The following is a 24027-nucleotide window of genomic DNA, read 5'->3' on the forward strand; positions in this document are numbered from 1 at the left end:
TACAGACGAATGGAAAGCTGATAGAAGCTCACCTCGGGGAAGATCAGTTTGGATTCGGTAGAAAAGTAGGAACACGCGAGGCAATGCTGATCCTACGACTTACCTTAGGAGAGAGGTTAAGGAAATACAAACCTACGTTTATAATATTTGTAGACTTAGAGAAAACGTTTGACAACGTTGATTGGAATACTCTCTTTCAAATTTTAAAGGTGGTAGTGATAAAATACAGGGAGGTAAAGGCTATTTACAATTTGTACAGAAACCAGATGTCAGTTATAATAGTCGAGGGGCACGAAAGGGAAGCAGTAGTCGAGAAGGGAGTGAGACAGGGTTGTAGCCTATCACCGATGTTATTCAGTCTATATACTGAACAAGCAGTAAAGGAAACAAAAGAAAAATTTGGAGAAGGAGTTAAAATCCATGGAGAAGAAGTAAAAACTTTGAGGTATGCCGATGACGTACTAATTCTGTCAGAGACAGCAAAGGACCTGGAAGAGCAGCTGAACGGAATGGGCAGGTGTCTTGAATGGAGCATGTAAGATAAAAATCAACAGAAGCAAAACGAGGGTAATGGAATGTAGTCGAATTAAATTAGGTGATGCTGAGGGAATCAGATCAAGAAATGAGACGCTTAAAATAGTAGGTGAGTTTTGCTATTTGGGCAGAAAAATAACTGATGTTGAAGGAGAGAGGATAAAAAATGTAGACTGGTGATGACAAGGAAAGCTTTTCTGAAGAAGAGAAATTGTTAACATCGAGTATGGATTTAAGTTTCAGTAAGTCTTTTCTGAAAGTAGTTGTGTGGAGTGTAGCCATATATGGAAGTGGAACATGGACGATAAACAGTGAAGACAAGAAGAGAATAGAAGCTTTCGAAATGTGGTGCTACAGCAGAATGCTGGAGATTAGATGGGTAGATCTCGTAACTAATGAGGAGTTACTGAGAAGAACTGGAAAGAAGACGAATTTGTGGCACAACTTGATTAGAAGAAGGTAGTTCACGTTTTGAGACATCAAGAGATCAGCAGTTTAGAATCGGAGGGAAGCGTGGACGGTTAACATCGTAGAGGGAGACCAAGAGATGAATACAGTAAGCAGATTCAGAAGGATGTGGGTTGCAGTAGTTGCTAGGAGATAAAGATGCTTGCACAGGATAGAGTAGCGTGGAGAGCTGCATCAAACCAGTCTTTGGACTGAAGACCGTAACAACAAGAACATTTTGTCTGCACAAAAGACGTCAGTGACTGATAAAAAGGCGTTACTGCACATGTACAGTACTAACTGTCTGGATAAAACTTCATGGAACCAGGTAACTAAATCTGCACGACTGTCTCATCATGGTCGCGACTTCTACAACGCCTCTCTGTCTCCAAATATCAGGGCGTTATTGCGTTTGGTCGGCCAAAAGAACACGATGCACATGTGAGTGATGATTTTCCTAAAATATAAAGCAAAACTATAAAATGGGTGCATCAACAGTGAAGAAAGGCACAGTTTTACATGAAATCAGCATGGCAACCGATAAAAAAAAAAAAAAAAAACACATTTACAGACAGATGTCGGTAAAGGATGCCGCACATAATAAGCAGCAGTCGACTAGCAAATCGACTGGAAGTACTATAGCCTCAATGTCAATGAAATACTGCACCACTGATTTAAACACTTTCGCCAAGGAGACCCGCTCCACGTACTGAACATGTTTGAAGTCTCTACTATTAGCAGTTTGCTTGCGAGCAAATACTACGACGACTTGGAGGTTGGTGTATGACAGGTCGTTCTTCTTGTGCAGTTTTCGTTAATTCGCTATCTCCGCCATTAGACACACAACATGGACATAGATGAGCTGGCGTGGGTCTCGAGGCACAGCAGAGCAGCGCGACAAACTGTCACCGACGGCGCGCGCCAAGCATTGTACAGGCAGGACACCGGCCCAAGGTATTTAATGGGCGATGGCGATAGACCGGGCCAGTCAGTTCTTGCTCTAGCGTCGACCAACTCGGACCTGATCTTTTCGTCGCGTCGGACTCGTGGTTCTCGTGCTAGATGTGCAGTGTTTCGAGCTTGTCGCGTATTGTGTCTTTTTCCGTATTGCTCTTCGCTTGTTGTTGGGGTTGTCTGCTTGGTTCAAATGGTTCTGTGCACTATGGGACTTGACATCTGAGGTCATGAGTCCCCTAGAACTTAGAACTACTTAAACCTAACCAACCTAAGGACCTCACGCACATCCATGCCCGAGGCACGCGGCCGGCGGTTGTCTGCTCGCCTGTAGATTGCCCCGCACTACGAGTTTGTTTCCTCTTCCGGGATCCCGCTCCCCTGTTTCCGTAGCCGAACCATCGCCAGCTTGAGTGTGCCAACAGCACCGTTTCACGTCGTTGGCACCCCCGAGCAGATACAGAAGTTGAAGAAGCAAGAACAAGGAGAGTCAGTCACGGTATTAGGCAGATAGAGGCGACCAGCAGACTGGCCCACTTTTTTCCCTTTACTTTTTTCCAACTTGTATTTTAAATGAGATTTTTCACTCTGCTGCGGATTGTGCGCTGATATGGAACTTCCCGGCAGATTAAAACTGTGTGCTGGACCGAGACTCGAACTCGGAACCTTTGCCATTCACGGGCAATTGCTCTATCATCTGAGCTACCCAAGCACGACTCACGCCCCGACCTCACAGCTTTACTTCTGCCAGAAGCTCTCCTGCGAAACTTGCAGAACTAGCACTCGTGAAAGAAAGGATATTGAGGAGACATGGCTTAGCCACACCCTGGGGGATGTTTCCAGAATGAGATTTTCACTCTGCAGCGGACTGTGCGCTGATATGAAACTTCCTGGCAGATTAAAACTGTGTGCCAGACGGAGACTCGAACTCGGGACCTTTGCCTTTCGCGGGCAAGTGCTCTACCAAGGTCCCGAGTTCGGGTCTCCGTCCGGCACACAGTTTTAATCTGCCAGGAAGTTTGTATTTTAAATGTTTACACTGATCTTTTTATGTGGAAACAGTGATACGTTACTTCAGGATCTTTAAGCTATGCAATTAAGGCTTCTCACTGTTTGTCTGTTTATAAAAGAAATATTAAAACTGTGCCATCGTACATGCGTTTACCACACTGGTTATTTAATCGATTTTAAAACTCACATTTTATTTTAATACATATTGCTGCAGCTTTATGACAAAAGCTCCATTCATTAATTGTGTTATCATTGATATAATAACTATGAGAATAATGAAGTGCCCAAATTTTAATCGATCTTCATCTGAATGTTCTATAGGATCTTCATAGTTCAGACATTCATAAAATTGTCCTTTCTCGTCATTATCACGTAACAGATGCGCCCACCGCTTCGAACTTGTGCTCTGAATCTATTCATCACTGTTTAAAGTAGCTAAGACAAGGCATAATCATTCTCATCTTCTTCATCTTGGAGAACATTCTTAGCAAGCTATGTTCCCTAACTCCCATGCTATTTTACTTCTGTCACTGTCACTCTCACATCTGGTCCAGGGACATCGCTTCTTTCTGTTTTCTTTTTATACTTTTGAACCACCCTAAAAACAAAACGACAGGACAGCGTTGAGTAAAAACTTGACTAAATTCGAAGACACTCATAGATTCAATACTTGAAAGTATATGTCCTGAAATGCTTCATAAATAATTGAATCATATTAGTTGAATACTTGAACACAGGTTATGGTTTTTGAATGAGAAAGATCACGCATCACCATTTGCCTACTTAAAAATTGCACTGGATGTGATCTTGACTTCGACAACGTTGGACCTATTAAAGTTAATAAGAGTCTTAGTTACAAAGAAACAGCTTGTAGGTTGGCCACGTGACCAACGTGCCTCCATTTAAGTGGGTCATGTGCCATATTGCCACATTGGAATTATGTTAGTTCGTTTAGGAAAGTCTATTACACCTTAATCGCCTGATACAGTGTCAAAATAATACTTAATGTATGGGCGTTAGTCATTGTATTTACCTATTTAGTAAAAATGTTGCTTGGAGTACGCAAAAAAAACCAAGAAAGCAAACTTTACTGTTACTGACAACAAAACATAAAATGCATTTCCTACTTTACCCAATAATCTAATTGCATTGTTGGGTTCGCGGAAAGGCAGCCACGACTTCTAAGAGTGGCGTATTCTAAGGGTAGTTTAACGAAGTAATATCAACTGGCCATCGTGCTCCCATCGCCAATGTGCCTCGGTCTCCTCTACTCTTTGCAGCGCCTAATACTGGTACTTGTGGGACATAAAAATAGAAAAGGGTTTTTAGACAAAGAAAGCACGTTCGCCCAGCTTAGTCAATGTCCCGATTCAACAGTGGACTGATTGAAATTGCGTCTTAGCAGCGGTGTCGTCCCATTACATTAAGTCTCTGCTACGAACTGAGTGTTGAACAACTTGCGAGACTAGTACAAAGTGTAAGTTATTTTCCGCTGCCCAGGGGTGCTCGTCGGTATTGCCTAGATCTCTCAGTACTTACTGAAAGATAGGAAGTTACAGAAGCTAGACAAGCAAACACGGCAAGAGAAATTTGATGAGGGGACAGATGAAAATGAAGGGAATAGACATCACGTATGTCTGAAAGCATGTAAGCCCTAAACTACAAAATCTGTCGTCAAACACATGAAAGCATGGTTAACACATCGCATCATTAATGAGAGTTCTGCTTTGTAATGTCTCACAATGTATTTTATCGAGATATGAATTGCTTTAGTACGTTATCCAGCGATTACAATCTTAAGCTTTTGCAACCTGGTAGTCGAATGGTAAGACCATTAAGGTGTGATCTTCACTGACAAGTGAAAATTGAGTACCTGACTGGTGCTGGTGTCTATCCTGCGCGGGAAGAGTTCTTCCAAGTGCACCGTAAGAAAATGTCTTACAGGCTGGCTGAAGTTCATGTGGCCACTAATTATTTTCTGGTGTTCAAAACTAACTTTAAATTTGCTTTTTCCATTACATATCTTCTCTCAGATTAATTACTGCAGTCAGTTCCATAATTTTTCATCATGTTTTTGAGTGAGGTTCCTTCACAACGGTCTGCCGAGCGATGTTGGCAAGCGGGGTGAACTCAGCCCTTGTGAGGCAAACTGAGGAACTACTTGATTGAGAAGTAGCGGCTCCGGTCTCGGCAACTGACATACGGCCAGGAGAGCGGTGTGTTGACCACATGCCCCTCCATATCCGCATCCAGTGACGCCTGTGGGCTGAGGAAGACACGGCGGCCGGTCGGTACCGTTGGGCCTTCATGGTCTGTTCGGGAGGAGTTTTTCCTTCACAGCCCATGTGGCCGGTGTCCAGCACTTACTCAGAATTAATATTACCTTGCTCATTTATTTCATAAATGCTTTGCCTTGCAGTATTTCACACATTTCCATGTATCAGTGGTTTGTAAATTACCAAGTTGAGAAGTTGGTTGATGTTTCTTGCCATGTTCTTCTGTGTGAGGGTACATGCTGTTATTGAGGTCGCTTCTCGGTGGCGTATTTCGTAACTACTTCGGAATCTGTTACGTAGAAATCCGTGGAGCACTCGTAATTTCCTGGAGAGGATCTCCATGGTAAGGTACCGACTGGTGGGCAGTGAGCCCCAGTTTCTTTGTCTTGTCAGGTACTGAGTAATTAGTCCAAATCCCGTTCGGCTTCTACGAGAACGCTCTCATATCGAATCAGAAGCTATGATTATTTTACTCAGTTAAGACGTTTCTTATTAATCGCGATCTACGTGATGAGTGTGCGTTGAATGTGTCAGAGTCTAAAAGACTCGCCTTATAGTATTTTCTGTGCATTATGTATTGTGTAATTCCCGCTGTTAACTGCATTTCTTTTATGTAGGCTACAACCTAATTGAAAAATTGACTTCCTCTATTCTGGTTAGAGATTTCCCTTGGTGCTGAATGCTTTGTTCTGGATAGAACAATATGTGACATGTTCTGAACGCTTGTGCCTTTGGTTTAAAATATTTCGAGTATAAATTTTGTAACGCGCGTATTACGCACTCACACGTTCCTTGTATTGTATTTTATTAACCTGTAACTGTTCAACACATGCCACCACCTATGTCAGGAGCTAAGAACCCATTTTCTATTAATTCAGACCTTCTCTATGAATATTAAGCTATCATGTCCAGAGAACTAGTACCAGATACTTTGCACTAGAAGATGCAAAAAAAAAAAAAAAGTCGTAAATAAGTGATCAGGGGCAAGTTATTCTTTTGCACTATTACCGGCTAGAAAGCATAACATAACATCGCTTTCTTTCAGGGGTTTGTTCCAGTATGTAGCAAGGTGCAATCAAAATCACAGGTAAATGAGAGTTCTCCGTTAACTCGTCAGGACTGCTAGAAGAATGCTTGGCTGGATACAGAACGACAGAGCAGACGGTAGGGTGTCATTAACGTAGTCAGAAATGTTATCCGCGTATACATTTTTAAAAAATAATTCCGTTAATTTAGATATTCATTATAGTCAAATACATATTCATTATAAGTCAGTTGTATTTGTGTGTTCATTATCAGTCCGTTGCATTTTTACACTAATCTTTAGTCTGATGTGCGTACAGGACAGTCTTAAGGAGTTGCATCATCGGTCCTTTAACCTTTAAAGTTGCTTAAATAAAATATTAATCTTTTTCTATAGTATTTCCTTCAATATTTATGTCAATGTCTCATTTTAAATTTACTTACTACACTAGTTTTTTCGCTTCTATTTTTAATTTCAGTTTTTTCGAAGTAGTTGCAAATTTAGACAATGTGTACTGCACATTCTTTCATAATCAGCTATTACGGCACCTTCATCCACAGTGAATAGGAGTTCCGTTAACATTTTGGTTTCAAGTTCTTCACAGCTTTTGCGAAGAAAATTTTAGGTAAGTATGGTGATAGTGCACTACACTAAATAATCAAAGCCAGAAGTCATGTACAGTTCTTTCAACCTAATTATTTAAGCAGTACCAGATAACTATCTTGCAGCATAAAATTCATGTCAGACACGCGTGTCCCGCTGGCAGAGTGTAGACTATAATGCCTTTATCATTAAGACGTGAGTTATACGGTGCTCTATAGCGGAAGTCCACAAATTGCCATCACGCCATGGCAATCGATGCAGAACTATGATCTCCTGACCCAACTGCAAAAGGTATTCTCATTGTCGAAATCTGGCTAGTAAATCAATGCGAGATCTCCAATTTTTTCACCATTTCGCTTGTTGAAAACCTATTGAAAACCTTTTCACAATGTCGTTTCATGTTCTACATCTACGTCAACATCTACATCGATACTCTCCAAATGGCATGTAAGTGCCTGGCAAACGGTTCATCGAACGACCTTCACAATAATTCTCTATTATTCCACTCCTGAACAGCGCGCGGACAAAATGAACCCTTATATCTTCCTGTGCTAGCTCAGATTTCCCTTATTTTATTAAGATAATCGTTTCTCCCTTAGTAGGTCGGCCTCAACAAAATATTTCCGCATTCGGAGGAGAAAGTTGGTCATTGAAATTTCTTGTAAGGATCCCACAGCAATGAGAAACGCCTTTGTTTTAATGACGTCCACCGCAATCCTGTATCATGTCCGTGACACTATCTTCCCTATTTCTCGACAACACAAAACGTGCTGCACTTCTTTGAATTTTCTCGATGTTCTCCGTTAATCCTATCTGGTAAGGGTCCCACATCGCGCAACTGTGCTCCAAAGCAGAAAGGACAAGCTTAGCATAGGTAGTCTCTTTAGAAGATCTGTTGCATCTTCTGCGTGTTCTGCCAGTAAATCGAAGTCTTTGATTCGCCTTCTCCATCGACATTTTCTGTGCGTTCTTTCCAATTTAAGTTGTTCGTAATTGTAATTCCTAGGTATTTAGTCGAATTTACGGCCTTTAGATTTGATTAATTTATTGTGTAAACGACGTTTAACGGATTACTTTTAGCACTCATGTGGATGATCTCACACTTTTCATTATTTAGGGTCAGTTGCCAATTTTCGCACCATATAGATCTGTTTTCTAATTGGTTTTACAGTTTTTTTGATCTTCTGATGACTTTATTTGGCGCTAAACGACAGTATCATCTGTATACAACCTAGGACGGCATCTCAGATTGTCTCCCAAATCATTTATGTAAATAAGGAACAGAAGAGGGCCTATAACACTACCTTGGGGAACGCGAGAAATTATTTCTGTTTTACTCGACGACTTTCCGTCAGTTACTACGGACTGTGATCTCTGACAGGAAATCGCAAATGCAGTCGCATAACTAAGACGATAATCCATTCCACTGATTACAATCCGCATGTGAGGTACAGTGTCAAAAGCCTACTGAAAATTTATAAATACGAAATCAATTTGAAATTCCTTGTCAATAGCACTCAACACTTCGTGTGTGTAAAATGCTAGTTGTGTTTCACAAGAACGATATTTTCTAAATCCATGTTGACCCTGCTGCATATCGACGTTAATGAAACGGGCCTTTAATTTAGTGGATTACTTCTATCGCCGTTTTGTGAATATTGGTGTGACTTGTGCAACTTTCCAGTCTTTGGACACGGATACATCGTCGAGCGAGCCGTTGTATATGCTTGCTAAGTGAGTATGAAGCTTTTGCATCAGCATCCTCTGAAAGTAACCTAACTGGTATACTGTATGGAATGAAAGACCTGCTTGTTAAAGTAATTTTATTTGCTGCATTACTCTGAGGATATCTGCTTCTAAGTTACTTACTTTGGCGTCTGTTACTGATCCGAGTTCTCGGATATCTTTCTATTTTCTCTCAGGTTTCAGGACAAAGTTTCGTTGTGGAAACTATTATAAGTATCTCTCATTGAAGTAGGATAGTAAGAAATTCCCGAAAGTATTTCATTTTTCGGGTTAACTCTCTTTTTTTTTATTTCGTAATCGACAATTCTGGGCCGGCCGCAGTGGTCTAGCGGTTCAGGCGCTCAGTCCGGAACCGCGCGACTACTACGGTCGCAGGTTCGAATCCTGCCTCGGGCATGGATGTGTGTGATGTCCTTAGGTTAGTTAGGTTTAAGTAGTTCTAAATTCTAGGGGACTGATGACCACAGATGTTAAGTCCCATAGTGCTCAGAGCCATTTGACAATTCTGCGTATGTTACCCTAACAAGAGAGCGACAGGTAACTAGCGTCTCTCTCAACATTTATGGGCGGTGAAGGACTTAAAGTCTTTTTAGGATATACACCGAATAAGATGTGGGCTGCAGTACTTCAGGAAGTTTAGTTAGGTTGATTAGAACATCATAAACGAGGTAATTTGATCAGTGGAACGTAACTGCATTATAACAATATGACCAACAATCAATGTGAAATTAGTGAGAAGCCAACGACGGTGGTATTAAAATTGCAGACGACAGTTTTTTTTCTGCTTACCTCGAACATGAAAGTGTCAACTTCCTCCTGGATATCAGCGTCGTCAAGATTTTCCCCATTCATGGACATATCCAGTAGTAAATCCAAGAAAGCGACGCGATTCTTCACACCTGCAGCAAACAAATTCGGAATTTTTACCACGAATACATATTTTTCTTATAGGATGAGGGCCCCTCTGTAATTACAAAATTCAGTTACCTGTGTCGTCTTGGCTTAGTGCACGTACGTTGAGTGCACTGCGTTGTCTCTGTTTCCTCCTCTCAGTTATTACCTGCAGCATTTAATTGGAAGTGTAATTTGAATCTTTATCAGGCTAGATTCCTATTTATTGTTGTATAACTTCAAATGGTTCAAATGGCTCTGAGCACTATGGGACTCAACTGCTGAGGTCATTAGTCCCCTAGAACTTAGAACTAGTTAAACCTAACTAACCTAAGGACATCACAAACATCCATGCCCGAGGCAGGATTCGAACCTGCGACCGTAGCGGTCTTGCGGTTCCAGACTGCAGCGCCTTTAACCGCACGGCCACTTCGGCCGGCCGTTGTATAACTAGTTATAACAGAGATAATGTGGTTGTACCGTATGAATCTAACACTGTAATGCCTTTACCAAACATATCGGCCGACCTTCGCATCTTGCAGCGTACTGATTTGGGTGACACAGAGAGCCGTCATTTTACAGCATCTTACCGTATTCTGTAATGCAGGTGATTTTACAGGGTGTCAATTATTGACCTATATGAAATAAATTTGTAACAGCTTCTGAACAGTTTGTATTAGGACGTTTTAAACTGCACTATTGGCCGCGGGGCATGATGGGAATTAGTATGCCCTGCATAGTTTGGGTTAGCGACGAAGCCCACTATCATTTCGATGGGTTGGTCAATAGCAAAATTGGCGGATTCGGGGGACTGAGAACCTACATTTTGCGATCGAGAAGTCTCTTCACCCTCAATGTGTGACTGTGTGGTGTGCAATGTCCAGTCACGGAAAAATCGGTGCGTTATTCCTTGATGGCACGGTGACTGCCGAAAGGTATGTGAATGTTTTGGAAGATGATTTCATCCCCATTATACAAAGTGACCCTGACTTCGATAAGATGTGGTTTATGCAAGACGGAGCTCGGCCCAATCGAAGCAGGAGAGTGTTTGATATCCTGTGTTGTTGGACACATAGTTCTAACTGCAATTCCACGTTTGAGATAGATTCCCGAGCTTAAAAAATCTAATTTACCGAATCCAAAAAGGAAATATAGATTCCTGTCTTTTATATGAGTTATTTTAGAAGACAAAAGAGATTGGAGCGTACACACATTTTAATTTCACTAAAGTATCGTTACTGGTTGTAAAAATACAGGCTATTCTTCCTCTAAGTATTCTCTAATGAGGTGAAATAAAGTATGTTATTTGTTGTTGTTGTTGTGGTCTTCAGTCCTGAGACTGGTTTGATGCAGCTCTCCATGCTACTCTATCCTGTGCAAGCTTCTTCATCTCTCAGTACCTACTGCAACCTACATCCTTCTGAATCTGCTTAGTGTACTCATCTCTTGGTCTCCCTCTACGATTTTTACCCTCCACGGTGCCCTCCAATGCTAAATTTGTGATCCCTCGATGCCTCAAAACATGTCCTACCAACCGATCCCTTCTTCTAGTCAAGTTGTGCCACAAACTCCTCTTCTCCCCAATCCTACTCAATACCTCCTCATTAGTTACGTGATCTACCCACCTTATCTTCAGCATTCTTCTGTAGCACCACATTTCGAAAGCTTCTATTCTCTTCTTGTCCAAACTAGTTATCGTCCATGTTTCACTTCCATACATGGCTACACTCCATACAAATACTTTCAGAAATGACTTCCTGACACTTAAATCTATACTCGATGTTAACAAGTTTCTCTTCTTGAGAAACGCTTTCCTTGCCATTGCCAGTCTACATTTTATATCCTCTCTACTTCGACCATCATCGGTTATTTTACTCCCTAAATAGCAAAACTCCTTTACTACTTTAAGTGTCTCATTTCCTAATCTAATTCCCTCAGCATCACCCGACTTAATTTGACTACATTCCATTATCCTCGTTTTGCTTTTGTTGATGTTCATCTTATATCCTCCTTTCAAGACACTGTCCATTCCGTTCAACTGCTCTTCCAAGTCCTTTGCTGTCTCTGACAAAATTACAATGTCATCGGCGAACCTCAAAGTTTTTACTTCTTCTCCATGAATTTTAATACCTACTCCGAATTTTTCTTTTTTTTCCTTTACTGCTTGCTCAATATACAGATTGAATAACATCGGGGAAAGGCTACAACCCTGTCTCACTCCTTTCCCAACCACTGCTTCCCTTTCATGCCCCTCGACTCTTATAACTGCCATTTGGTTTCCGTGTGTTATTATCACCTTCATATCTGTTACATCCTGCACCACAGCACTAAATTATTACACTCATTTTTGGCCCGTGACAAACAGCTAAGAGCATGTTACACCTCTGCCACAGGATGACTCCCACCTTTCAAACCCTCTCAAAAGATCTCACCACAACGAAAAAACGAGTGATTACTCGCGAATCATAACCGTGGTACTCTCGCCCTCGCTCTTACCCGCCTGGCGGTACGTCATTGGTATCAAATTGATAGACTAATTAATTAAATTGAACATGCCAGTCCTTTTGCGTGGTGAGTAATGTTTTTACCGCAGTCAGATTATACTCGCCAGGTAACCCTTACAGTCGCTTCAGTAACCTCTGTGGAAGCTCCCCACACGCTAGGTAGTCTCTTCCTCCGATGCTAAACCGGGTGGTTACCGTCGTCAAATAGCTAAAGATATCCATCAGTAAACTCATTCTGTCTGTCAGCTGCCTCATCACGCTGGTGGAAGCAAGTCACTTATAATCCCGATTTACTGTTCCGGAACTAATCCTGCTGAGACCTGTCTGCCTACGGGAGCTGTAGGCTGCTTCACTTTCTTCTCCACCCCCGCGACGCCCCCGGCCCCGCCCCTGCCGCCGCCACCGACCTGTAGGGTAACAGCAAACACCGTCGCCACCGCCAAACGTGTTTGAGTCTGCAGACCTGGGTTTCCCTCAGAATACAGCCCTGTAGAAGCATTCCTATCGACTCCTGTCAAATTAGTGGCTGGATGTCTCGAAAACTCAAATGGAAATCCCATAAAGGGAGGTGAATTTCATATCGAGGATCACTACTGAGAAAATTGAGAGAACCGACGTTGGAAGCTGACTGCAGAAGGACTTTGCTGACGCCAGTACACATTTCGCGTAAGGATCACGAAGATAATATACGAGAAATCAGCACTCATACTGAGGAATAGGGGATGTCTTTTTATCCTTCGTTCTATTTGCGAGTGGAACAGGAATGGAAATGACTAGTAGTCATATCGGTGTGAGCTATGTTACAATACATGAATTAGAGTGAAAACTTCCAAAACGGTACGAAAGAATCATAACATGTGGCACGTGTGTAGATCAAATAGAAGGTACGTACGGCTGGAGGTCCCTTCCTTACACGTCGCTGCTGCAAAGGGACGTTATACCACGACACAGATACAAATTTGAATACAGCTAACAGACACATCAATGACCGGACGGAAAGTTCATAAATTTGTGGAGAGAGAAAAACTAAATGGGGCACGAGGGAGATTTGAAAATGGACGTTCTCCTTCGCAGTCCAACGTCGTGACTGCATAACCACGAGGCCTTGCCTGTTCAGGCTCGCTCGATGTTGCACATCTTGAGCTTAGACCGTTCACTGCTTCTATTTTGCTTCTTTTTGGACAGTTCAGTATACCTTCTTCCTGTTTTCATGCCTGATTTGTGTTCAGTTTTAGACAGGCGATCCAATGAGCCATCGTATCATTAAATCTGAGGGGAAGTTTCCCTTGTTAGTACCCCTATCTCTTACATCTCGACCTGATTTGTAGCGTGATAGTCTCTTGGTGACATACTGACGAGATTTGCGGTCACTCGTCTCCTACAGCGTCGAATATTAGTGGGTGGATCACACCTCCCTTGAAAATCCATGCAGATTTGAGCTTGACATATTCTTCTGCTTTACCTCAACGACTTGTCAGTTCATAGTATTTGAATTGCTTCCCTTAAGGTTCCAGCAAATTAATCCTAACAAGATATATGCATTCTATTTCAGCTCGCTTCAGATGCTTACTGCTGGGAACTTTACGGCTGTTAACGCTTCCGATGACAGTGTACGAGACTTCTAGTCCTATCAATGTGCAATAGATTTAGTTGGGTTTGGGTCAACTACTACCTCCACCACAGGTTTCAGGCCTGCTTGCGGACAACTTCATCATCTGGGAACATCCCACATCCAATACAAATACAATGCAAGCGGCTTTGCAGAGCATTGTCGTCGGTACATCGCACCAATATTATCGATTACACATACATCCCAATCTCACACGCAGGTCGCGTCAAAAATTTTCTAGATGCTTCCATACACCCCCCAATCCATCCTATGTTTCCGAGAGAAATACATCGTCTTTCTCACAGATTTCTTTTTTTCCGTGACATATTGGAATGGAACATCCTAGCAACATCGACATGATACTTTTGCTTCGCAGACCTGTCACGTAACACGAACAGATGGGGGCTCAAAGGATTGGTAAACGTAGTGTCGAGCTGTCGAACTGATGATACTGTTCTCCAGTACGTATCATTTAACGTGGAACGGGTCTATGCATATTATGTCGGGAGAGCAGTGACCCCAAAGCGATGGTGGAAATTAAGAATGTATAATGAGGTACGAAGGTGGGGTTCGATTAATTAGAGTGGAGGATGCTGTGCAGCAAACAGATATATACACACATCAAAAAAAGTTTAGCATCACCCCGATTCCCAGAACTCCTGAAGATAGACATTGACTGTGGATGTTGTATCACAGACACAGTCTCTTGGCTATTCAGAGATGTCACTAAACCCGCCCATAGATGTAAACAACCATGTATGTGCAGCTCCTATTAGACGGAGGGGGCCTGACAGCCGATCTGTTCCAGTCATTGCACCAGGAAGGAGGTACACGGCTCGTGTTGTCTGTAGTTCAACCACGCCTAGACGGTCATTAGCGCGGTTCGATCGCTCCGCATTGTTACTCCGTGCGAAAAAGGGCTCTCAACAAACGAAGTGTCCAGGCGTCTCGGAGTAAACCAAAGCGATGTTCTTCGGACATGGAGGAGATACAAAGAGACAGGAACTGTCGATGACATCCCTCGCTCAGGTAGCCCAAGGGCTACTTCTGCAGTGGATGATCGCTAACTATGGATTATGGCTCGGTGGAACCCTGACAACAACGCCACCATGTTGAATAATGCTTTTCTTCCAGCCACAGGACGTAGTGCTACGACTCGAACTGTGCACAATAGGCTGCATGATATGCAAATTCACGCCCGACGTCCATGGCGAGGTCCATCCTTGCAACCACGACACCATGCAGCGCGGTACAGATGGTCCCTACAATATGACGAATGGACGCTGAGGACTGGCATCACGTTCTCTTCACCGATGAGTGTCGCATATGCCTTCAACCAGAGAAACGTCGGAGACATGTTTGGAGGCAACCCGGTCACGCTGAACGCCTTAGACACACTGTCCAGCGAGTGCAGCAAGGTGGAGGTTCCCTGCTGTTTTGGGGTGGCGTTATGTGGGGCCGACATACGCCGCTGGTGGTCGTGGAAGGCGCCGTAACGGCTGTACGATACATGAATGCCATCCTACGACCGATAGTGCAACCATATCGGCAGCATATTGGCGAGGCATTCGTCTTCATGGACGACAATTCGCGCCCTCATCGTGCACATCTAGTGAATGTTTTCCTTCAGGGTAACGACATCGCTTGACTAGAGTGACCAGCATGTTCTCCAGACATGAACGCTATCGAACATGCCTGGGATAGATGGAAAAAGTCTGTTTATGGACGACGTGACCCGCCAACACTTCTGAGGGATCTACATCGAATCACCGTTGATGAGTGGGACAATCTTGACCAACAGTGCCTTGATGAAATTGTCGATAGTATGCCACGATGAATAGAGACATGCAACAATGCAAGAGGACGTGCTACTGGGTGTTAGAGGTACCGGTGTGTACAACAGTCTGGACCATCACCTCTGAAGGTCTCGCTGTATGGTGGTACAACACGCAGTATGTGATTTTAATAAGCAATAAGCAATAAAAATGGCGGAAATGAAGTTTATGTTGATTTCTGTTCCAATTTTCTGTGCAGGTACCGGAACTCCCGGAACCGAGGTGATGCAAAACTTTTTTTGATGTGTGTATATCGAGCGGCATCCTGATTTCGAATTGTAAACCGCATACGCTGAAAATACAACCTATCCAGTGAAGCAATGGAATCAGATGTCTGTAACATAACTATGAAATGTTATCAGGTCTATTAAGGTAACGTGATGGTGTGTGTGGGCCCCACCATTAACAAATATGCTATTAAAACTACAGTCATTCATGCCAGATACGTGCATATAAATCCCATTCTGATAAAAATAATTAAATTTGCTTGGGGAAAAAATGCCCACTAATCCAGCGATGCAGTAGAATGCTATGCGTGTAACTTATCTCCAGACGTCTGTCAGGGCTATTTATCTAGAGTATGCTGTGTAGGGTACTTCCTCCCATAGTTAACTAATGTCCCATTAAAACTGCAGTCTTCTGCACTATATACAGCCCATAATGATTTTGGAAATGTACTCCTGTATTGCTAGCATTTAGACAGCATCAGACTCGAACAGTCCACTTTCATAGTTATAAATCAGAGCTTAAAAACCAGGTTCCTTTTAGCGAAGGGATCTTCCCATCACATTCCTAAAGAAATGGGAAGAGTCTGCGACATATTCACAGCCGCGAAGGTAGGTTTCCGATGGAGACTAGACGTTTGAAATTCTAAGAAAATAAGCATAAGCTGTAGGAAAAAGAACTGTAAGAATTGGCAGCTACTGCTGTATTCCAGACAGTTGCTCCATCAGAATAGCAAATTTTATCTTCAGCCATTTCCTTCTGATATGGTTTTATCACGGGTCTTTAGATACTTTCTCGCCGTTTTTACCTAGTACTCCTAGATCCGTCCGCAGCTCGTGGCTCGCGGTAGCGTTCTAGCATCCCGAGCACGGGGTCCCGGGTTCCATTCCCGGCGGGGTCAGGGATTTTCATCTTCCCCGAGATGACTGGGTGTTGTGTCGTCTCCATCATCATCATCATTATCATCATCATCATCATCATCATTCATCCCCACTACGGTTGGAGGAAAGCAACGGCAAACCACCTCCATTAGGACCTTGCCTGGTACGACGGTGCGGATCTCCCGCATCGTTCCCCAACGCTCCGTCAAGGAGCATGGGACTTCATTTCACCTTCCACTTCTATATCCATCACACTGTCATCACCATGTTGGAGACTTGGTTTCTTATCCCTGACAGAGATGAACGAGAGATATTTACTACGCAGATAGCTGCCAAATCCACCCACACACATCTGAAAGTGCACGAAATGGTGAGACTCAGCAGGACCAGTGCCTCCGTCTCTCCCTACCTCCCTCCTTCCCTCCCTACTGCCATAGACACCATGTGTGTGTGTGTGTGGTTCAGCTACACCTATATGTCTACAAGGATACTCTCCATATCACATTTAAGTGCCTGGCAGAGGGTTCATCGAACCACTTTCGCCGGCCGAAGTGGCCGTGCGGTTAAAGGCGCTGCAGTCTGGAACCGCAAGACCGCTACGGTCGCAGGTTCGAATCCTGCCTCGGGCATGGATGTTTGTGATGTCCTTAGGTTAGTTAGGTTTAACTAGTTCTAAGTTCTAGGGGACTAATGACCTCAGCAGTTGAGTCCCATAGTGCTCAGAGCCATTTTTGAACCACCTTCACAATTCTCTGTTGTTCCAATCTCGCATAGCGCGCGGAAATAACAAACCGCTATATCTTTCCGTACGAGCTCTGATTTCCCGTATTTTATCATGGTGATTGTTTCTCCGTATGTAGGTCGGTGTCAACAAAATATTTTTTCATTCGGAAGAGAAAGTCGGTGACTGAAATTTCGTGAAAAAATTCCGCCGCAACAAAAAACGCCTTTGTTTTAGTGAAGACCAGCCCAAATCCTGTATCATTTCAGTAACACTCTCCCCCCTGTTTCGCGATAATACTAAACGCGCTGCCTTCTTTGAACTTTTTCGATGTACTCCGTCAATCCTATCTAGTAAAGATCCCACACCGCGCAGCAGTATTCTAAAAGAGGACGGACAAGCGTAGTGGATCTGTTATATTTTCTAAGTGTCCTGCCAGTAAAACGCTGTCTTTGGTTAGCCTTCCCCACAACATTTTCTATGGTTTCCTTTAATTTAATTTGTTCGTATTTGTAATTCCTATGTATTTAGTTGAATTTACGGCCTTTAGATTTGACTGATTTATCGTGTAACCGAGGTTTAACGGATTTCTTTTACCACTCATGTGGATGACCTCACACTTTTCGATATTTAGGGTCAACTGCCAATTTTCGCTACATTCAGATACCTTTTCTACGTCGTTTTACAATTTCATTTGATCTTCTGTTCACTTGTTCAGTACATATACATGTCGCTCGTTCATCATGTCTAATTATTCTGGCCTCGACTGTCTAGCAGCGTTAATCTTCTTGATAAAAGGAGGATTCCAACTACCGAAAACTTTCAAATGTATTTGGTGTCTTTAGCAGCTATCTACGTAGTAAATCTCTCAAGCTCATCTCAGTCAGGACTGAGAAATTATGTCTCCTACAGGGTGATGACAATGTGATGGATGTAGGAATACTAGGCAAATACAGCAAAAACGTATCTAAATATCCGTGATAAAACTATGCAAATTGGAAATCGATGACGTTAAAAACTGCTGTTATGATGGAACAGAAGCCTGGAATATCGCATTAGCAGCCAGTTCTTACAGTTCTTTTTCCTACAGCTTATGCTTATTTTCTTAGAATTTCAAACGTCTAGTCTCCATCGGAAACCTACCTTCGCGGCTGTGAATGTGTCGCAGACTCTTCCCATTTCTTTAGGAATGTGATGGGAAGATCCCTTCGCTAAAAGGAACCTGGTTTTTAAGCTCTGATTTATAACTATGAAAGTGGACTGTTCGAGTCTGATGCTGTCTAAATGCTAGCAATACAGGAGTACATTTCCAAAATCATTATGGGCTGTATATAGTGCAGAAGACTGCAGTTTTAATGGGACATTAGTTAACTATGGGAGGAAGTACCCTACACAGCATACTCTAGATAAATAGCCCTGACAGACGTCTGGAGATAAGTTACACGCATAGCATTCTACTGCATCGCTGGATTAGTGGGTATTTTTTTCACAAGCAGATTTAATTTCGATTTATATGACTTTAGTTTACAGCAGATTTGTTAATGGTGGGAGCCACACATAGCATCACTTTACTTAAATAGCCGTAATAACATTTGGTAGTTATGTTACAGACATCTGATTACATTGCTTCACTGGATAGGCTATATTTTTAGCGTAAGCGGATTACATTTCGAAATCAGGATGCCGCTCGATATATATAGCTGTTTGCTGCACAGTTTTGGCTCAAATGGCTCTGAGCACTATGGGACTCAACTGCTGTGGTCATCAGTCCCCTAGAACTTAGAACAACTGAAACCTAACTAACCTAAGGACACCACACACATCCATGCCCGAGGCAGGATTCGAACCTGCGACCGTAGCAGTCGCTCGGTTCCGGACTGCGCGCCTAGAACCGCGAGACCACCGCGGCCGGCGCTGCCCAGTTTCCTCCACTCTATTTGACCGAGGTCCATCTTCGTACCTCACTATACATTCTCAATTTCCACCATAACTTTGAGGTCATGATCAGCTGCTCTCCAGACGTTAACATGCCTAGACCCGTTATTCGTTAAATGATACGTACTGGTGAACAGCATGATGAGTTCGACAGCTCGACACTACGTTTACCAATACTGTGAGCCCGCATCTGTTCGAGTTACGTGACAGGTCTACGAAGCAAAAGCATCATTTCGATGCTGCTAGGATCTTATAGGTTGACATACTCCACTCGAATATGTGACGGAAAAAAAGTCTCTGGGAACGTATTTCTCACGGAAACATAGTTTGGATTGGGATATGTATGGAAGCATCTAGGAAATTTTTGATGTGATCTGCATATGAGACTGGGATGGATGTGTAATTGATAATATTTGTGCGATGTACACTCCACAATGCACTGCACGTTGTTTTCCTGTGTATTTGTATTAGATATGGGACATTCGTGCAGTTGTACGCAAGCAGGCGAGAGACCTGTGGTGGAGGTGGTAGTTGACACAAAAGCAACTAAATATACTGCACTATAATGAGACTAGAAATCCCGTACACTGTCATCGGAAGCGTTAACTGCCGTGTGGTACCCAGTAGTAAGCATCTGGAACGAATTGGAGTAGAATGCATATGTCTGGTTCGGAATAATTTGCTGTAGTGTTAAGAGAAGCAATTCAAACACTATTAAGCGACAAGTCGGTGCGCAAAAGCAGGAAAGTATGTCAAGCTCAAATCTACATGGATTTTTAATGGAGTGTGATCCGCCCACTAAGATTTGACTGTGCACGAGAAAGCGACCGCAAATCCCGTCAGTATGTCATCAAGAGACTGTCGCGCTACATATCGGGTCGAGGTGTAAAAGATAGGGGTACTAAGATGACTGTTGTTGCTGGAGGAAACATTGACACTGATTTGGTCCGGCTTGTATGCGTTCTACTCATGTGAATAAGCTCTTCTCCCGAGAGAAAGTAGTTTTAGGGACGGTACACTATCGAGCAGCCCGTGGGAGTAAAGGAGTGACCTGTCCTTTCATTAAATTACGAATCTCCCCGTACTATTGAAATAGCTCTGAATTCTGCATGGAGATGTGAAGCCGCTGCACCAATGTGAAACATTCAAGACGGTAGTATACTGGAACTTCTTTTTTACTATTAGATTCGTATTATGAAATTTTGCTGAATTTGAAAAGAATGGTGATGTATTTCTCACGAAACGCTATGCCGTCACCGAGGTCTCTGATACCATTACACTGCCGTGTTTCTAGCGTGGTAATCATAGCAATAACACAAAGGAGATTAGGACACGTACAAGGATATTTTTATAGACAATGGTTCGATATCGATGAATTGCAGCTGTTGAGATTCTGAATTTCTCTATGCAGTCCGGGTATACTTTACACGGTTATGACTTTCCTCCTGTAGCTTAGTGTGCTATTTTTCTCGTTGTGATAGCTCTCTACCTATTCAGTGACGGTTGGTGGACTAGACAGCCTTGTAGCTGAGGAAACTGTGCAGTCGGAACGTGATGGGATTTCGAGAGAATTAGCATGGGTATGTGGCTTGACGGGGGACACCTCTTACTCGTCGAAGTCAGGTGGAGTCAAATCCTACGTATCGAAGACTGGAAGACTCGTGAGAAAATGGAAGGTAAGCGATACTCTGACGAAAGGGGAGTTGAGAGGGTAGCTCTGTAACTCTCCTTATAAGTGTTGTGGCCAAACATATTACAACCTCTCGCATACATTCCGCGAAGTGACTAAAATGAGAAAATGGGTCTGATACGAAGATTTTACCAAGAGACGTTTAGCAACAGAAGTTCCCTCGTTTGCTTTCCGCGAGATTTGTGCAGCTATAAATGAGTGGAGTGTTATCTTAATAGGTGGAATAAATTTACATCTACATCCGTATGCTTACTTTGCAAGCCATCATGTGGTGTGTGTCGGACGGCATCTTGTACCACTACGTCATTCTCTTTCGTATTCCGCTCGCGAATCGATTGAGGAAACAGCAGCCTGACTGTATGCCTCGGTATGGGAACTAAATTCTCGTATCTTATCGTCGTGGTCTTTACGCGAAAGATATTTTGGCGTCAGTAGAATCCTTCTACAGTCAGCTTCAAATGTCGTTTCTCTAGATTATCTCAATAGTGTTCCTCGAGAAGGACATCACCTTCCCTCCAGGGATTCCAATTCAGTTCTCGAGACATCCAGCCACTAATTTGGAGGGAGCCAATATGTATGCTTCTACAGCGTTGTATTCTGAGGGAAACCCAGGTCTGCCGGCTCTTACACGTTGGCCGGTGGCGGCGGTGGTTGTTGTTCGCCTGCAGGGCAGTGGCGGCGGCGGGGGCAGGGTTCGGCGGTGTCGCGGGGGTGTAGAAGAAAGTGAAGCATCCTACAGCGCCCAGGTTTCATCACGATTAGTGGGGGAGCAGTATACCGGGATTGTGACTTACTTCCACTAGCGCGGCAAGCCAATCGGCAGACAGAATGAGTTTAGTGTTGGATATCTAAAGCTACCTGACGACGGTTACCACCAACTTTTGTATCGGAGGAAGTGGCCAACTAGCCTGTGGGAAGCCCTCAGAGACGACACAGAAGCGTCTGTAAGCGTTTTGTGGCGAGTGACATCCGACTGTGGGAAGAAAATTACACGCCATGAAAAGGGACTCTCATAATCAGTTTAATTAATTAGTTCATCTGTTTCATATCAACGACGTGACGCCACGTGGGTGGAAGCGAGGGCGAGAATACCATGGATATGGTTCGCGCGTCGGAGTGGTAATTAGTCATTAAGATAAGATCTTTTAATGAAATTTCAATCTACTACCTGCACAGGGAGAGAGAATCATTGTAATAAGGTCATCCATATTACCAAACTTATAAATTGATGTGTAGTATTAAACTGATATTTGCAACTCCTCTGGGCTGCTGCCTTAACAGACCATAGGTGATGTGGCATTTGGCTACTTTAAGAGAGTTCGAAAATGAGGAAGCATCCTGTGATAGGATGCTCTTAACACTGTTATGAGTCAATAATGAGTTTAATATTCTAGTGCTATGGTGCAGGATGTAACAGATATTATGCTGATAAAAACAGATTTTTTTTAACCTGATGAGATAATACTTAGAGGAAATACAGGGTATGCCATACTGTTGTACTGGATTTTAAAAACAAGTAAAAGTACTTCATTGATATGAAAACACATGTGTGATCCGATTTCTTCTATCTTTGAAAATAACTCGTATAAATTGGAGGAATCTACCTTTCGTATGACAGATCTGAGGTTAATCGACAATCGGGTAGGGTATAGTGGATTTTTTAAACTGGGAAGTCTATGTCAGGGGTGGAATTGCAGGTAGACCTATACATGTAGGCCACACCTGCTTGTCTCACAATGTGTCGCGGTCAGTGGCAGGAGTAGGCATGACGCTTCAGCCGACCGAAAGCCGCGGTCTAGCCTCGTGTGACCAGCGGGTACATAGAATCCTCCGACCTGTCGGCTCTTGCACGTAGCCAGGGGGGATAAGTCCCATCGGATAACCGAATGCTCAAGGAACCAATGTGCTGGTCTAGTGGCGACAGAAGCGGACGTGTGCGTTGTGTGAGAAGGTTCAATATCGCGAGTGTTTGCAATGGAAGATTATTCCCCTGATGAAAATTGATTAGCTCACTGCTTGGAAGTCTTAGTGACAGTCTTTCTTGCCTCTGTGCATCCGGTACAATCCGCTGTGGGTACCCAGAGATCTGCGAAGGACTGCCAACGTGGCTGATGCCGGCGCGGATCTCCAGTCCTCAAATGATTCAAATGGCTCTAAGCACTGTGGGACTTAACATCTGAGGTCATCAGTCCCCTAGAAGTTAGAACTACTTAAACCTAACTAACCTAAGGACATCACACACGTCCATGCCCGAGGCAGGATTCGAACCTGCGACCGTAGCAGCCTCGTGGTTTCGGACTGAAGTGCCTAGAACCGCTCGGCCACAGCTGCCGGCCAGTCCTCTCCAGGCCTGCGCGCACTAAGCTCCCCGGCAGTTGGCAGACGGCGCGTGCTTCGTGCTCGCGATTATGTATAATCAGAAGTTTCTTTCGGCAGATATCTTTAGTGTAAGGTGGAACGTTGAGGTGGAGGAAGGTGATTGTGCTCTCAAATTCGGTGCGTACAAGACCTCGGATATGCTAGGATCTATTTGTGGCGCAAATTTAATTACTTGATTTGCAAAGTGTTTATGTGTGATACTCAGACATTGAAAATGTGTTTTATTATGGAGAATAATCGTCGTAAGTTGGTGGTTAGTGACCTATTTGACTCATGTAAATTGTTAAAAAATTAATTTGATAGGATAGTGCAAATGAACTACTTCCTTCCATTTTTGATAGAGCAATTGTGACAGCTCTCCGTTTGTCCCCAGCATTAGCCAACAGTAACATAGTTTTCTGAGGAGGTATGGAAAACTCAGGCTGTGTGTTTGGACAGCTTGACTCATGCATGTGTTCGCACTAACTGGAAGTAACCACTTGTGATAGATAGAGAGAGAATTCGAGTCTGAAATTTCCTGATCAAAGGAATGCTGCCACGTGATGCTTTGTCTGGGGGCTGCAAGAACAAATGGCGGTCTCTCATGGAGGCAGGCACGTCACCCTCGTCTACAGGTTTCAGGACTAGGCGTTACAAGAGGAAGCAGCCACTTGAGAGAGAGCGGAGGTAGTTTCACGGGTATCGAATATCACAGGACCCCCCCTCTTCTGGTCCGCAGTCGGTTGTATTTAGTATTGTGATTTGTAATTCGGCCAATGGGCG

At 43.3% G+C, this 24027-nt stretch overlaps 1 protein-coding gene across 2 annotated transcripts in view; it reads right to left on the reverse strand.

The window, feature by feature from the left end:
- LOC126198617 (cytochrome P450 4C1-like) overlaps positions 1-24027 on the reverse strand; it is a 142176-nt gene that overhangs the window by 46560 nt on the left and 71589 nt on the right. For both annotated transcript variants that reach the window (XM_049935072.1, XM_049935071.1), the window contains 2 exons: positions 9583-9655; positions 9385-9494 (listed from right to left, as the gene is read on the reverse strand). In XM_049935072.1, coding sequence (XP_049791029.1) covers positions 9385-9494; positions 9583-9655 — 183 coding nt within the window. The remainder of the gene's footprint in view (positions 1-9384; positions 9495-9582; positions 9656-24027) is intronic.

This window comes from Schistocerca nitens, chromosome 8 (assembly GCF_023898315.1).
Source record: "Schistocerca nitens isolate TAMUIC-IGC-003100 chromosome 8, iqSchNite1.1, whole genome shotgun sequence".
Lineage (NCBI taxonomy): Eukaryota > Metazoa > Arthropoda > Insecta > Orthoptera > Acrididae > Schistocerca > Schistocerca nitens.